The 16,266-nt window shown below is 44.9% G+C and overlaps 1 protein-coding gene and 1 non-coding gene across 4 annotated transcripts in view; both read left to right on the top strand.

The window, feature by feature from the left end:
- Window positions 1-16,266, top strand: part of NPSR1 (neuropeptide S receptor 1) — a 176,582-nt gene that overhangs the window by 139,163 nt on the left and 21,153 nt on the right. For all 3 annotated transcript variants that reach the window (XM_069462013.1, XM_069462011.1, XM_069462012.1), the window contains one exon: window positions 8,294-8,495. In XM_069462013.1, the coding sequence (XP_069318114.1) occupies window positions 8,294-8,495 (202 nt within the window). The remainder of the gene's footprint in view (window positions 1-8,293; window positions 8,496-16,266) is intronic.
- On the top strand, window positions 15,779-15,882 carry LOC138377682 (U6 spliceosomal RNA). Its single transcript, XR_011231847.1, has one exon. It is a non-coding gene; the product is annotated as a U6 spliceosomal RNA (small nuclear RNA).

Genomic DNA, 16,266 nt, shown 5'->3' with positions numbered 1-16,266 from the left:
TTTTACTCTTCATAATAAGTCTCTTCCTCCTCCTTTCTTCTCTTCCTCCTCCCCCCTGTTCTCTTCCTCTTCCCCTCTGTTCTCTTCCTCCAACTCTTTCTCCACTTCATGGGTCTGACTGTCCAAAAAGGTGTAGAAAAGAAAACTTGGGGTGGGGCGTGATTTCTCATGATTATAATCCCAGCATTCTGGGAGGCCAAGGCAGGAGGATTGTTTGAGGCCAGGAGTTCCAGACCAGCCTGAGCAAAATAGAGAAACTCCTGTCTCTACAAAAAATAAATTAAAAAAAAATAGCTGGGTGTGGTCTGTAGCCTTAGCTGAGGCTGAGCCAGTTGCGCGGGCGGTGGGGGGGGGGGTTGTTGCTTGAGCCAGGGAGTTTGGGGCTGCAGTGAGCTATGATCATGCCAGTGCACTCCAGCCTGGGTGACAGAGCAAGGCTCCGTCAAAAGGAAAGGCAGAGAGAGAGGGAGAGAGAGCCAGTCTTGAGCACCTGGGAGAATACTGATTGATCATTCCCACAGATGGTTTAGAATCCTTAAGGGAGGTGAATTGCTGGATCCACTTTGCTGAAACCACACAGCCCGTGATACCCCCAAGTGATGCTGCAATGATTCAGGAGAAGCGTTAAGAGCACTTCCTGAACAGGCTGCGCAAATGGCCAGAGCAGGAGAGGATGGAGGCAACTGACAGGGAGGTTCTGAAGCACAACACAGGGGGTTAATCACAGCCTGTCTCCCTTCCTGCTACCGTCCCCATCCCAGACAGGAGGTCTCTCCTCCCAAGTAGGGATCTTAGTGGAAATGCTGGATTTGAAGAGACAGGGTGGGGTTCTGGAAATCAATGTGCCCTAGAAGGCTGATTTGTTCCTACTCACAAGACCAGCAGCCCATAGCGCCACCTGCAGGCGGAGCACACTTGCCTCCCTGCACCCTGAAAGCAAGTAAGAAGTCAATGTTTAGGGACCTCTATTTCCATTCCTCAAGCCACCCTGAAATCTGATAAAATAAAGAACCTAACAGGCAATCTTGACTACAAAGATGAGGTGCAAATATCTATCATAAGAAATGTGACAAAATCCAAACTGTGGAAAATAGATAATACATTCAAAATATCGCTCCACAGAATTTGCACCTAAAAAAGCAAATTTAATAGAGGAAGCAGAAATTTAGCATAAATATAATTAATGTCATCAAATACCTGCAAGAAGGTAGGGAGATATGGTAATATTTACTATTGACAGGGGTATAAATTGAAACAGATATTTTGAATGGCAAATTAACATCTCATTAAAATATAACATGTGCAGCCTTTTGACATGACTTCTTGGTATCTACTCTGGAGAAACATTCACATAGGTGCAGGTATACATATGTGTTGTATATTGTAGTATTGCTTAGAATAGCAGGAATTTAATGCTAACCTTGATGTCTCTCAGTGGAGGAATGGCTAACTATTTTGTGGCAGAAGTGTCAGTAGTTCAGGTTTATTGATTGCATACTAGGTACCATTCATGATTCTAAGTTCTTTACATAATTTAATTACTTTAATCTTCATAACAGCTCTGTTGGGTAGATTCTGTTATTATCTGCATTTTACAGTCAAGGCAATTGCTATTCAGAGAGTTAAAGTGATTTGCCCAAGTTCACATAGCTAGTAAGTACAGGAGCAGGATTTGAACCTAGACAGTCTGAGTCTGACTTGGGTGCCTTTACCTATTATATATCCTGCCTCTCAACGCGGAGGTGGTAGAGCCATGGACAGTAATATGCATCGACAAGAACATATCCACATCACATGTTGAGTGATAAAACAACAAAAATCCATGCAGTACGATAACATTAATATAAAGTTAAAAACTGAAAACAATGCAAGATACTGTGTACAGAGAGAGAGAGAAGAGCACGAGGAAAGAACACAGAAGAGGGCTCTAGAAATAATTAACAACTGTCTGCAAGGACATGCACCAACTTGACCTTAGTCCTCACATCTGGGGATGGAAGTTGGACTAGCTACTAGGAGTGACCACAGGAACTTATTAATATATTCAAAGTGGTAATTTTTATACAAAAAACATATCAATGTGTTGTGTACAATGAAAATTAATTTATTTCAGTCATGCAAAATAAATAAGTTCTGGAAACATGATTAACAATATTGCATTGTATACTTAAAAATTTGCTAAGATGGTACATCTTATGTTAACTGCTCTTACCACAAAAGTAAAAAACAAGGCAAAACAAGACAAAACAAAGGGGACAAGAGAAAGCTTTTGGGGGTGATGGGTAAGTTTATGGCATTGATTGTGATGATGGCTTTATGGGTGTATACATATGTCCAAAGACATCAAGTTGTACACGTTAAATTTCTACAGCTTTTTGTAGGTCAATCATACCTCAACAAAGTGGTTTAGAAATTATTTTTTAAATAGAATTTACACCTGTTTCTTAAGCTTTTTCTCCGTTATTTGGTTTGTCTGTTTTGTGAAGGTGTGAGACTCGCACCAAGTTTTCTGGGCACTGTCAAGCCTAGTTATTAAGGTCGAGGAGGAGGCAGGGAAAGGGGTGGGGCAGGGAGAATGGGAGAGACATTCCGTGATGTAAGTGTGCAAAGGTACGATACACTTATTCATCCATCTATTTGTTTATGCCAGGCAGGCTCCAGAAAGGATAGAATGTGGTGGAGAAAAACACACCTGCACCAGGGTATTTTTAGGTGACGAAATCAAAGGGAAAATAAGTATAAGAATTGCATGAGGGGAGTCCCAGGACACTTACCAGAGGTGGAGGCTTAGGACCATTGGTTAAGTGGGTAACATGGTCAGTTACATGTTTCACCATAGTCATTAGGCAAAAAATCAACTGTTCACGGAAAATATGACCAATTTTGGAAGACACTCTGTAATACTATGAACAGTGTCCTAAAGGAAGGGCAGCAATGAATATTATAGTTCTCTTAAAGATGTAAAACAAATTATTCCTCACTACAAAATTAATAGAGGCTCAATGTAGGGCACTTAGAAAATAATCATCTTCAATAGCTTCTGGGAAAGATGAAAGTTTGGAAACAGACATTAGCCATCTCCCTTCCTCTGCCCAGTCCCAACTAATGTCATTGAAGAAGTGTAAAAACAAGGGAGACCTGTAGCTGGAATGGGAGCCAAGGAAAGGAGCCATCCACATACCAGAAACTTCAAGGAATTCCCAGCACACGCGCGAGCAGATTAAACACAGAAGCCAAGTGTCAGTGTATAATTCAGCCCCTGGGAAAGCTACATGGCCCTGTAGAGATTGAAAAGATCCTCAGAGTTTATCGGGCGAGGGCAGCGGGTGAGTACGGGGCATGACCGACCGAGGCTGCAGTCATTTTCGTGCTCAGCTCATTGGCGTTGAAGAGCATCTGTGAGGGGCAGGGTTAGGGGTTTATGCCACTTACGGAGAGAAGGCGAAAGAAAGAGATTTCCCCAGAATGGCAGGGCTCGCTGTGCAGTCTTAGAGCAGGAAGAGGCACGAGGGAGTCACATTATCTGGACAGGCACGTGGCAATGACAGCTAACCCAGGGCAGGGGAGGAAAAGAGAAGGCTAAAGTTTATTTCTTACTGCTTTTTACTGTTTCCTTAGGCAGCAACTCCAGAGAAGTTGACAATTTTAAGGCTCTATAGGAAAAATAAATATGAGAATAATTAGGGAAATATCAATAAGAAGAGAAAGATGTAGTGTCAGATATTAAAACATAAGACTTCGATAATGAGAACAATATGATATTAGAACCAGAATAACATATATAAGCCATGTAAAATTTCATATCAGTCGGGAAAAAAACGAATTAGTCAATGTATGGTGTTGGAATATCTGATTAGTCATTTAAAAACTATTAGATCACCACTTGTCATAGTTAATTACAAAGTAAATTCCGGTTGGATTGAAAAAGTAAACATTTTAAACATAACAAGTTTAAAAAAACATTTTGGTCACATTTTCATAATCTTGGTAAGGGAAAGGTCTTTCCAGGAATCACACCCAAGGCAAGAATAATTGGAAATATAGTTTTTGCTACATCAAAAAATTTTGAATTATTTATACAAATAATAAACATTCGTGAACAAGCTTAAAAAGCAAAATCACAAATGGAAAAATATTTGTATATAACAGGCAAAGAGCAATATCCTTCTTATAAGGAGCTCTGAAAAAGAAATAAGAACATATCAACTGAGAAAATGGGCAAAGCATGCGAACAAACTGTTCAGAATCAAAGAAATACAAATGAATAGAAGATATATAGAAATGCTCACTTTGACTACTAAAGAATTGCAAGATTAAACATTTGAATATGAAATTTTACCAACCAGACAACAAGATTAAAAGGAAGAATCCTCTCAGTGTTGGGAAAGTGTAAAGAAATAGGCACTTCCGCACACTAACGGTGAGAGCTATAAATTGTAGACACTTTATACTAGCCAAAAACTTATAAATCTGTTTCTGAAATAACAAGATATGGGCAAAGAGATATATAGAAATTATTTATAATAAAAAATTATTAGAAACAACCTAAATAAATAATGATATGCTACTGATAAATTGGAGTTTAGTGTAACTGTGGGAAAAAAATGTTATCAGTGTTTTTCAAATTGCACTTCACACACTGGCCCCCAGGGGGCTCATTTGTTGGACTGTTCCAGGGCGGGTCTGGGAGGTGCTGGCTGTCACCCAGCTTCCACCTGAGCTCCCCAAGTTCTCTGCATGTTTCTGGGCTCAAGATAAAATCATATTGAGGAGTGGATCTTACTACCTGAAAAAAGTCTCGATGCCACTTGTACAGATGCATATTTCTTAACATTTTTGTCAAAGAAAAATATGAGGTTACAAGGCAGCATATATATTACGATCTTGTTTTTGAATGTACAATCTATATATTATATAAAAATGCATTATAAAAATTTAAACTAACTGCTTCTGAGTGATTCCATTATGGATTCTTTTCTTCTTGTTTATTTTTATTTGCTAGCATTTCCGTAACCACCATGTGTAACTTGTATGATTTTTTTTTTAAAGATTATGTGTTGCATGGAAAGGAGGAAGGCTGAGGTAGAGAAGTACAGAATTGGACAAGGACAGATGGGAGAGGGAGTCTGACTTTCTGTGGGTGAGAGACACAGGAGACAGCCCAACTAGCACGCAGACCTGCATTTCATCTCTTCCATCCCTGATCCTTCAGCCCTGGCAGTTGGTCACTCCACATGGCAGCTGGCCAGCTGGCTGGAAGACCAGCAGTCTTCCTGCTGTGGTGGCCACGTAAGAGCCTAAGACAGTGGGGCTTTCCCTAAACATCCCAGCACCAGTCTGAGAAAAACAACTCCAAGCTTGTATCCCGCTGGGACTTGGAGGAAACATTTCAGATACCTTGGTAGAGCTAATTCTAAAGCATAATTTTCTATTCTTTGAATCTGATTGCTTCCATGGCCATCCCCCTTAAAAGTGAATGCACTGCTAACCCATTGAGTAGAACCTGGATGGGGCCCAGGAGTCACAAGTTGCCCTTAAAAGTCCAGGCTCCAGGACCTAAAGAAGGAGATGAGCCCAGTGAAAGACAACACAGAGGCAATTACTAATGTCACCAAGGTCCACAGAAACCACATCGGTCTTCACAACCCTGCCATCAAGAAGCAAACCCCTCTGGCCGCATTTTCTGCTCTTCTGATCCCATCCTGCTTCTTCCTGATCCAAACTCTCACTGCTCCCCTCCACCCCACGTTTTTTTCTATTGCTTCAGGAACCAACTCCCCTAGGCCACCAACATCTTCACAGGAGGTTCCCTCCACCTCCTCCCTCCTAAGGTGCCTGATGCTCCTAAGATCTCTCATGACAGTGCTCCTCAGCCCTCCTCCTTAGGTACCTCATGGCCTGGTGATGGTGGAGACATCTTCCTACCTTTCTGAACCATGTCTCCTCCACTGTTGTATATGCGTGCCGCTCTGTTCCCTTGGTGCCCGTGCTGTCAGTCTAGACCACCTTCTCCAAGGCCTCTCCCAGGTCTGTGTACCTATGGACACAGCCCACATCCAGTGATGATGTTGACACTGTTCTCAACCTCTCTCTCACCCTTCATACTGTCCTCCTCCTGGGTGACTTTGATGTCTACGTAGACAAACCACCCAACAACATGATCCTTCAGATTCTTGCTCTCCTTAAGTCTGGTGAGAGGGGCTTCAGAAGATGACTCACAGAGCTTGTCATGATCCCTGTATTTGGGGGCACTGTGAACCAATGACTAGCTCACACCTGAGACAGTTAAAGAGAGGCTGGCTGATGCCCTGCGGTCCTAGCCCAGGGGGCTGATGCAGAACCTGCATTGAGAAGTTTGCATGGGGCTGTGTTACAAAAAGATTCTGCCCTAGATATTTCTGCCAGAGAAGCCTCAGGAGAAAGAGGCTGGAGGTGACCAGGAAGGAATGGAAGGGCACTGCCCAAGTCAAGCAAGTGGCAATCCAGATACCCCACAGAAGAGTGTCCAAAGAATTCAGGAAAGTTCTTCAGAAGACCAAGAATCAGCTTTAGACAGCAGCCAGACACAGAGAACACAAAGCCATCTTATGACAGTATCAGTCAAGGAAGAACTCTCCTGTCCCCTGTCTCCTCCTTGTTCCCTGCACCCCAGCTCCAGAGAGGCCCCAAAGTAGTCAGCAACCTGGGGATGGGGTGGGAACACCAGATGGGAATAGAGACCAGGAGGGCTGGTCCCCCTTCTCGGACTCCAGGTTCTTACCTGAAGCAGGCCCACCTGGGAAGAAAAGATTTAATTTGAAATCATCTTAGGACTTTTGAGTTTTGATTGTTATCTAGTATTTTACCATTTTTTATGTTAATTACTAAATTGGTGCAATGCTTACCACTAAAGTGACTGTCGGACTTTTAAATCATCTCTGAGTTATCACTGACATCAAGGGGCTGGCCTGAGTTTTCAAACAAGAACAGGTAAAAAAAAAAAAAAAAAAAAAAAAAAAAAAAACAAACACCACCACTGGATAACTGGTCAACTTGCTGTTACAATTCTATCCCAAGATTTCTGCTTGTTCAGTGGTCTGGTAGCAACTTTTTTTCTAAATGTGTCTAATGTCTCTTTCCAGTGTGTATAAGTCAGCAACAGGAGAACCCTAGATATTCTCTCAAATATTTAGGATTCAAAATTTTAATAGTATCCCTAGTTTCTTCTAGAATTTTTCTTGGTTCTTGTAGCTCCTCGACCACAGCCTACACACCATTCTAGGAAATCACCTGACTCGACATTCTAGCCTCACCCAAAGACACATACCTGCTTTCCAATTGGAAAGCTGGAGAGCCTGGGTGGCGTCCTGTCTCTGAAAGGAGGAGGCCCCCAGCACCGATCAGCACAGATAGCACGGCTAGGCGAGAGATGAGGATGAAGACCTTCAGCAACAGCTTAACAGAAAGCATCACTTTGTAACAGCTGGTGTTTTTTAAAAGCACTTTCACATGTGTTAATTGTCTCTCTCAGGCCTGGCCCCATGACCTGCTGAGGTGGCCAGAGTATGTATTTTTGATCCCATTTTAAAGGGGAAAAGCTGAAGCTGAGACTGGGTGGTTTAGCCAAAGTCAGAATATTACAACTGAAGGAGCCTAAATCCAGCATGTAGAGGCATAGCTGCCAGGCTTCAGAGCTTGGCAGAAATAAGCCCTACTCTCCAGAACCAAGTTCAGTGCTCTTTCTCTGCCCCACAATTCCACCCATGTTCCTACAAGGAAAAGATGCCTCCTTCCCATTTGGCAAATAGCTCTCCAAGATTGTCCCAGTGTTTCGCAGTGCTGGGTGCAATGTAAGGATGCCAGATGGACGCAAGGCCGTATCCCTGCCTTGTAACCAGAGAGACGGACCACATGTTAGTGGACACAACTCAGCATTTGCACAGCAACTTGTCAAATGCATATGGTACGAACTGAGCTCCTTAATACTGTAGGAATAGATGCATCAGCATCTCAAGTCAGGTGGGCAAATCAGGGAAGCGGAAGGGGAGTAGAAATTGGGGAGCCCAACTTTACTCCAGGCAGTGTGCTTGCTTCTGTTCAAGCTTCTTTTTATCGTCTTTATATCAGCCCTATATGTTACATTCATCCCACATGCAGGTACCATCATCCCTATTTACACATGGGGAACCTGCTCTGGAAGGCCTGAGAGGTCCAGGGTGGGTCTCCCACCATGATCATTCTCTACACTAGACTCCACTGTGCTCCCAAAAGATGTTTCCACATACCCAGGCATCCCTTTCTTTTCTTTGAGCAGAAAAGCAAGCCAAAGTGCTCATCATGATTGCCTGGATCCTGGCTTTCCTGTTCTCCATTCCCACTCTGATCATATTTGGGAAAAGGACACTCTCCAATGGCGAAGTGCAGTGCTGGGCCCTGTGGCCTGATGACTCCTACTGGATCCCCTACATGACCATCGTGGCCTTCCTGGTGTACTTCATCCCTCTGACAATCATCAGGTAGGAGGCCACAGGCCAGACCCATGCGGGGCTTTCCTGCTTAGCCAGTGGCTGCTCTCCTCCCCTACAGGTCACTCATTGTTCCTAGTGCCCTTGGGGGAACTCGCCAGGCCACAAGATTTTAGCTAAAGCTACAATGGGCTCAGCCCAACTCCTTCAAAACAGAGTAAGGAGGAGGGAACTAACACGTACTGAATGTGTGCCACAGGGGCAGCATCGTGCTAAGTAGCTAACAGTTATCCCATTAGCCTCAGTACAGCCCCATGAAATAACTACTGTTGTCCCCACTTTATGAATAATGAAGCCCAAGCTTGGAGAGGTTAAGTAATTTACCCAACATTACTCAGGATTGAAATCCAGGTTGGTCTGATTTCATACCCTATTCTTTCTCCTATACCATGCAGTCTTTCAAATACAAGGCAAAATGCCAGTTTCAGGGATCTTATAAACGAAGAATAGACATACTTGAAACAAACTTATCAGAAAACTCAGTACTCACTAATGTGCTAGACTGTGTGTACAGTAGAGTCAGGTAATGGCAAGGATCACCTCCTGGAAGCCACCATGGGAGAAGGGAAGGATACAGGTAGGATAAGGAAAGGTGAGGAGGAAGCAGGCTTCGTGATGACCAGAGACTGGAGTGAGTGTGGGGGCAGTGAGTGCACAGGTCAGCAGTGCCCATGGGACAGAAGCTGGCACTGGGCTCCTTCCAGTGGCTGGGGGGAGGCTCACTTATGAAGGGCCTCGGCAGCCAAGACACAGGATGTCCCCTTGGTCCTGCAGCCAGTGGTGAGCCACAGATGGTCTTTCAGCAGAGCTGAGCACAGCCACCTGGGCAAGGCAGGTCTCAATTGGCCATGTGGCAGCGTCACCCTCTGGGACAGGGGCTCTGCATGTGTGCATGCGGTGGGAGACTGTGGGGAAGGACCTGGCATGTTGAGTGTGTCCCTTGGCCACGCTGATCCTGCGTGTTTTGAGTGCTCTCAAGCCTGCCGTGGGGTGGCATATGTCATGGGTGAAGGAAGTTCAGCTGTTGGTTTTTTATTACGTAAATAATGCTGTGATAAAAAAAATCCTTGTACTTAAAATTGCACATGAATCTCTCTCTGATTATTTCCTCATAACTTATTCTGATGGAATTGCTAGAACAAAGATGAGGCTCATTTTAAGAATTTTGATGCATATTCACAACCTGCCCTCTAGAGAAGGTAAATTCCAGCTAACACCACACAACGGCTCTTTTTTCCTCCCCTGATCCAGTGGAAGGTAGTATCATTTATTAAATCTTTCCCAACCTGAGAGGTTAAAAAAAAAGTATCTCTTTGTTTTAATAAGAATTTCTCTGATGATGAAGCTGGTTGAGTGTTTTTCAAGTGCTGTTTGACATTACGGGAGTCACCTTTTCTCGCTCATTACTCATCTGTAGCCTCATAAAATACTAAAGCTGGGAGAAATGCTACCCATCATGTGGTCCAACCTCTGAATTTTTCACAAGAGTAGACTTAGGGCTCAAAGAAGCTACATGACTTCCTCCCCATCAGAGGTTGAGCTGGGCAGGAACAGAGTGACCCCAATAGCCAGACCAGCAGCCAGTCATCTCTGCCAGATGGACGAATTAACACCTATTTTATTTCAACTTCCTGCCCTCCTCTCCACCAACTGAAGCTTGGGAGGAAGCTTGAAGGAGAAGAAGGTTATTTAGACAACCGATCAAAGGTAAGTCGCAGCAGCACTAGGAGGGTGACACGGCAGAGGAAAAGGGTGAGACGCATCAGAAAGGAAGCGGCTCCGGCCGTCGCAGGCAAGCGAGGCGTCGATCTCAGTGGCAGCGCCTGTCCCGGCGTCACCCCTGATTGATTTCCCATCAGCTCGCGACGTCGGCTCCAGCCAAAGCCCCGCGCCGCAGAGCTGAACCGCACGGTTCCGGATGGCCTGTGTCCGAAACTCCCCATTCATTCAGGCTGCTGTTTCCACCAGGACTTCTTCTCAAATTTGCCTAAGGGCTAACGTGTGCGTGTTTTTTTAAATGTCCTTGAAAAGGCAAAACTTCATGTGTTTGCTGATGAAAGGAAATGATTTCAACAGCAGATTTCACTCAGCTCTCATGGAACTCAGGCCCCTGCAAGGCCTGCTCCTGGCTCCTGGCTCCTGGCTCCTGGCTCCTGGCTCCTTCTCCCTGCCTCTGGCCGTGGCAGAAGCGGAAACTTCGCTGCGAACTCCCTCACCCTTGAGCGGCTGCGAAGCGTTTCCTGCCGGCCCGGACGGAGACGACTGGCTCTCCTTTTCCCTTCTCTGTTCCATGGGCAGGGCGCTTCGCTCCTACTGATGAAGAAAGAACTTCTCTGGGGGCCACAGCAGCCCCCACCTCCTGCAGCAGCAGCTCCCTTCTCAAACCAAGGCCAGGCGCTGGGGGAATTCTGTGAGGAACTTGTTTTCCAACTAGTTCCCGGTTGCGTTGCTACAATGTCATCTCCCTCAGAGCTCAGGTCTAGCTCTTTTCCTTCTTTCCTTCCTTCCTTCCTTCCATCCTTTCTTTCCTCCCTCCCTCCCTTCCATCCTTCCTCCCTGCCTCCCTCCCTCCCTTCCTTCCTCTCTTTCTCATACCCTGGCCCCTGGGCTTGATTCTGTGGCCTTTGCCCCTTTAGGATAAGGTTAAACTCTTCATGCCAAGCTTAGGTAGACAAAGGAAACAGCTCAAAGAAGATGTTCACTGGCTTTGTGCACGGCGCCTCATTGTTTCTCATGCATGCTATATATATGTATAGATATTTACAAGTTGATACCGAAAAAATAAACCCATATCCTTGTTTTAATTTGCATGTCCTTCATTACAAATGAGGTTAAATACATTTTGTTTATATATTATTGTTTTTTAAATATTTATACTTTTTTACCCATTTTTTTTTTGGTTTGAATGTTTTCATTTTCTCTATTCTCTATCTTCAGAGATATTCTTTGTACAACAGCCTTTTTCTTTTTTTATATGTTGCAAATATTTCCCTAATTTGCCATTGGCCTATTCATATTGAAGATGGTTTTATTTTGTTTTCACTCACTAGCGACTGACGTAATTAAGAAAAGGAGAAAAAGCCCAAATAACCAAATCAGTGGCTTTTCTACCATGAATACTACACTGCTTTACTTATCTCAGCTTTTCATGCATTAATATCTGCGAGGACAAGATAGCTTGTCTTTTTCAAAGACTCCCTGGCTACTCCAAGGGGAGCCACTGTCACGCCCTGCTTGCGCCGATAGCCTCAGCCGTGTGACAAACCATTTGTTGTTCCCAGAACACCTATGCTCCTCTCACCTCTGTGCCCTGGGCGCATCATTCCTCCTGCCTGAACACTCTTCCAAGCTCACCCTGCCTTGCGTCTGGCAAATTAGTGCACATCCTTTGTGTCTCGTTTCTAATACCAGCGCCACAGTGGAGCTGTCCTTGCCAAGCCTGGGCCAAGTGGCACCTCAGGGCTTCACTCCCTAACCACTAACATCACTTTGTACGTGTCATCATTAAGACTTCGTGGTAGTGTAATCGCCTGCTTGCATGGCTGTGTCTCATGAGTGCAGGGACTCCAAGTGCCAGTCCAGCACTCAGTAGACACCTGGTAAATGTTAGATTGAGTGAACAATGCAGGCCTGGCTGATAAACTGCACCAGTCACACAACAGATAAGTCATGTCCCTCTCTCTCTCTCTCTCTCTCTCTCTCTCACACACACACACGTGCACACATGCCCTTAATATATAAATGCCTGGCTATATAGCATCTAGATCAATTTTTGGCATATGGTAGCTCCTCCCTAAATATATGTGAGAGGAAAGAGAGAAAGGCAAGAAGGGGGCAGGAAGACAGGCAGGGAGGGAAGGAAGGAGAGAGGAAGGAGTTGTACTGCCTGTGGCAAGCTCTCATGAAGGCTGTGCATGAATAAAGATGTAGCTGTTCCACCATCAACTAAATCAGGCTCCCAGGGCTTGAAACCACAGTGACTGACAGCAAAGGCAATACCTTGTCTTTCTGGGGCAAAACAACTCCTGTTGTTTCAAAATTCAGTTGATGTAACTGTCTAATTGTTACTGAGCAGGTTATTAGCCTTGGTGTAATTGCTTTACTTTAGCTGTGCTTATTTTCTTGCTACCTAATTGATTTCTCATCCTCCTATCATTTTTATCTCTGTAACATAAAGGTAGAGGCAGAAAAGATCCATGGCCGACAATTGCAAAGGAGTGAGTGGAAAAAAGCACATTAGTCATGGAGCGCTGATTTGTGATATGTGAGGAAAATCCATTTATTTTGCTTGGGAAATGGAGATCACACTGTAGGAAAGCCCCAAGCCAGATGCACGCAGCCCTGGGGATGGGGTGTGCAGCCATGGTGGGTCTGAGGGTCCCAGGGGCCCAGCCAGCTCTGTCCATGGGCATGAGGTCCAAGGCCGTGGAGGATGACAAGGGCCTGAGTCAACTCATCACATCAGGAAAGGAAGTGATATCCTATATATTGTTACCTGAGAGGTGGCAAAAGGTATGTCTTTTGAAAAAACCTTTCTCGCTACATTGATAAGTTATGGTGGATGTTTGCCGTTGAATTTCCAACATGCACTCCACTTGCTCTCTTAAACACTCAAGGCAGCCCCTCGCCGTGGCACGTGAGTAGCTCAGGAGCGGCCCAGTGATCCTGTTCTGGCCAGTAAGATATGAAGGAGTGTCTTAGGAAGAGATTTTGGAAAAGGTTTCTCTATTCTCAAGAAAAAATGTCTTCTCTTCTTCTGGACATTGCTTTGCCTGGAAGTGCTGAAGCCTGAATTAGGAAGATACTTACACTGAAAAGAAAAGGAGAGATGGAAGGAAGCCCAGACACTTAAAGTCTAGCCTTGGCCCAGCCCTACCTTTGAAGTTGCAGTTATGGGAAATAAGAAATATTCTAATGGCTTAAGCCAGTTTGGGCTGGGAGTTTTCTGTAACTTGCTACCAAAAGCATCCTGACTGATACCCACCATCCACACTTGCTGATTCCAGACATCAGTGAATTCATTTGAGCTACTGAAGGCTTTAGAGTCCATAACTACCCTGCTTAAATCCCTGCTCCCTATCACAGCCAAAGCCAGCATTTTCATGGAGAATTGCTAAGCATGCAGAAGTATATGAAACGAAAATTTAAAATCTTCCTTCCACTCCTCCCCTTGTCCCACTGCTCAGAAATAGCACTGTAAAATTTTGTTGAATGCCCTTCCAGGACTGCTCACTTTATATACCAGCATACCCATGTATAATTTTTCTTTTTTATACACAAATGAAAACAAAGTATAAATGTTGAGCAATGTCTGATCTTTGAACAACAAAAAAAAGTGGGTCAATCATTTTTCCTTCCTGCTTAGAGCCCTTCAGTGAGCTTTCATTGTTCCAGGATCAAGTGCAAAGCCTCTAACCCAACCCACAAGGCCATGCGTGATCTGGCTCCTGCCACGCTCCTCCGTGTCCTCTCATGCCATGGAGGCCGCCTTGCTCTCCAGGCTTCAGCCATACTGGCCTTCTCCAAGTCCTTCAAATGTGCCACACTTCTTCCTGCCCCAGAGCCTTTGCACATGCTGTTTGTTCCCTCTGCTGAATGATCACTTCCCTCTGCTTTTAGAAACCTATTTACCCTTCAGATCTCAGCTGAAACTTCACCTTGTCTGGAAAGGCTTCCTGATTTCCAAAACAAGTCCCTATTATACACCCTTGTACCACTTGTGTTGCGTCTTTATAGCACTTTGCTCCTTTGCACCCACATGTTACTTGCATCCTAATTTTATTATTGTATCTCCCTAAATAAAATGTGAGCTCCTGAAGGGCTGGAACCTTGTCTGTTTGGCCTATCCTAGTAATCACAATGGTTGACTCAGATCCTGGGACAACGTTAATGCTTCAATAAATATTATGAAATTAATTAATTAATGAAGGGGCGAGACACTTTAGGCCAGGAAGTATGTTTAAGGCCCCTGCTAGGAGAAGAAAAAAAAAAGGGGCATTGTCAAGCAAAGGTCCAGTCCCCCCACTTCTGCCCATGCCTGGCCACTTGGCCGAGCACAGGGTGTGCAGCTTCCGGCGCCATTTCCAGAGCCCAGCTGCACATCACACTCAGGCCCCAGTGGGGGGTCAGGAAATCCAGCTGCCAGAGATGGACTCTTAGGCCCTCGCTGGCTCTGAGGTCTACAGCTCAAAGACTGCGGTGGGCGTCCTTCAAGTCTCCAAGCCAGTGCTGAGCCCTGAGCGGGATATGAAAGGGGCACTTATGGTCTGAGTGGCTCGCTCTTTGCTGTATCTTACAGGGAGAGCAAACCATTTGCTCAGTTTCCTGGACATTTCTCCCACATGATCCAGAACTGAGACTCAGGACCTGGCCTCTAGCATCCTTCTGGACAGTCCTGCAGGCCTTGCCCTGGTTCCTTGGGCTCCGCATTCTCCCACCACCGTGAGCTACCTCTGTGAAGGAAGTGAAGGAAAACAGTTCTGTGTTTGGATTGTTTTCCATGAAGTCAGGAAATAAACTGGCCAGTGACAAGGGAGGGGTACTCTTCTCAATCTGAGCACAACTTCGGTTTACAGATTTCTAAGAAGCTCAAAGAAAAACCAAACCTATTGAAAGAGTGAAAATAGAGCAAAGACATGGAGGAAGCTGTACTCAAGAAAATGAGGATGCTTCTCCTTAGCTCTGTTGAAAATGGGCTACTCTGGGTTCACTTGGTCCTTAAGACATGTCCGCCATAGACAGGACCCAGTGCCAGGAGGGTTCTACCAGCGTGGAGGCCCCAAGGAAGGGGAGCTGGTTACTGAGGAGCAACAGGGCAGCTCAAGAAACTTTCATAGCAGAGTGGTGTGTGGATTAAATGGACTAACAAAGGACTAAAATGCATTCTGGAGAGAGAGCAAAGCAGGTACAGAGAAAAGCACTGGAGCTCACATTCACCCGAAGTCTACTGCATACAAAGTGTGGAGTCAGGGTTGGTTTGGCCGGCCTGCTCCTGGTGGCTGACCACACAGGGGAAAGGTGTGTGGAGAGACAGTGGGTAGACGGAGGCAGGATGGTGATGAGGAAGGTGAGGAAGGCTGAGGAAGACTGTGGGAGGCTGGGTGCCCTGCTGAAGAGACTGGATAGCATCTTATGGGCAAAGGGGGGCTGCTGGGAGTGGGGGCGGTGGTTAAACCAGGGAATGGTTCTCTGTCCTGGAGCTCATGCACTGGAGATGGTGGCAGACTGGGAGTGTTAGAAGATTGTGACAATAATTAGGCAAGAGACTATAAGGGTTGCTTATATTGGCAGCAGGTTGACTAAAATTGGAATGATGCAGAGATTAGCATGGCTCTTGCACAAGGATGATACACAAATTCATTAAACATTCCATATGTTTGTGTTTGATGGGGACAGAGTCTCAGTTGGGGAAGATGGAAACGTTCTGGAGACAGATGGTGGTGACGGTTGCACAACAATGTAGATGCACTTAATGTTACAGAAATGTAGACTTACAAATGATTAATATGGTAAATTTCATGTATATTTCACCACCAAAAAAAAGGAGTCATCAAAATGGAAAAAGAAAGATTGCAAGGGTCTGAACTCATGCTGCAGAGCCTGGATGGATAGGAAGTTACAGATTATGGAATCATTTTGAAGGGACAACCCACAGAACTTGCTGATTAATTAGGTGAATGAAGAAGAAAGGAGGAAACAGATAGTAATGCTGGGGCCTCTCTGATGCACGACTGCTACACTCTAAGAAGTAGCCTGGTTTGGG

The sequence above is a fragment of the Eulemur rufifrons genome, chromosome 29, assembly GCF_041146395.1.
Source record: "Eulemur rufifrons isolate Redbay chromosome 29, OSU_ERuf_1, whole genome shotgun sequence".
Taxonomy (NCBI): Eukaryota; Metazoa; Chordata; class Mammalia; order Primates; family Lemuridae; genus Eulemur; species Eulemur rufifrons.
The sequence above is the reverse complement of the archived record's forward strand: the minus strand, read 5'-3'. Positions and strand labels throughout refer to the sequence as shown.